A 212-nucleotide genomic window follows, 5' to 3' on the forward strand; every position below is an offset into this window, starting at 1 on the left:
CTTGTTTTTTTTCTTTTTTATGAGTTTTTTTTCCTTTGTTTTTTTTAATATGAAAATTACTTGAAAAGACAAGGGGCGGCCCGCTAGGCAGCTCGGCCGCCGGCTGCGCCGGCCCTGACGTTCCAGGTGTAAGGTACAGAGCTTAAGTTCATCTACAAAAAAGTAATAAAAATAAAATTTAAAACGGCACCTTCAACAGAACACAACATGAA

The 212-nt window shown here is 39.2% G+C and overlaps 1 protein-coding gene across 1 annotated transcript in view; it reads right to left on the reverse strand.

Annotated features, from left to right (window-relative positions):
- Positions 1-83: 83 nt before the first annotated feature.
- MTA1 (metastasis associated 1) overlaps positions 84-212 on the reverse strand; it is a 22,771-nt gene continuing 22,642 nt past the window's right edge. The window contains exon 15 of the mRNA XM_014540572.1: positions 84-152. Within this exon, the coding sequence (XP_014396058.1) occupies positions 84-152 (69 nt within the window). The remainder of the gene's footprint in view (positions 153-212) is intronic.

This window comes from Myotis brandtii, unplaced genomic scaffold, assembly GCF_000412655.1.
Source record: "Myotis brandtii unplaced genomic scaffold, ASM41265v1 scaffold1057, whole genome shotgun sequence".
Taxonomy (NCBI): domain Eukaryota; kingdom Metazoa; phylum Chordata; class Mammalia; order Chiroptera; family Vespertilionidae; genus Myotis; species Myotis brandtii.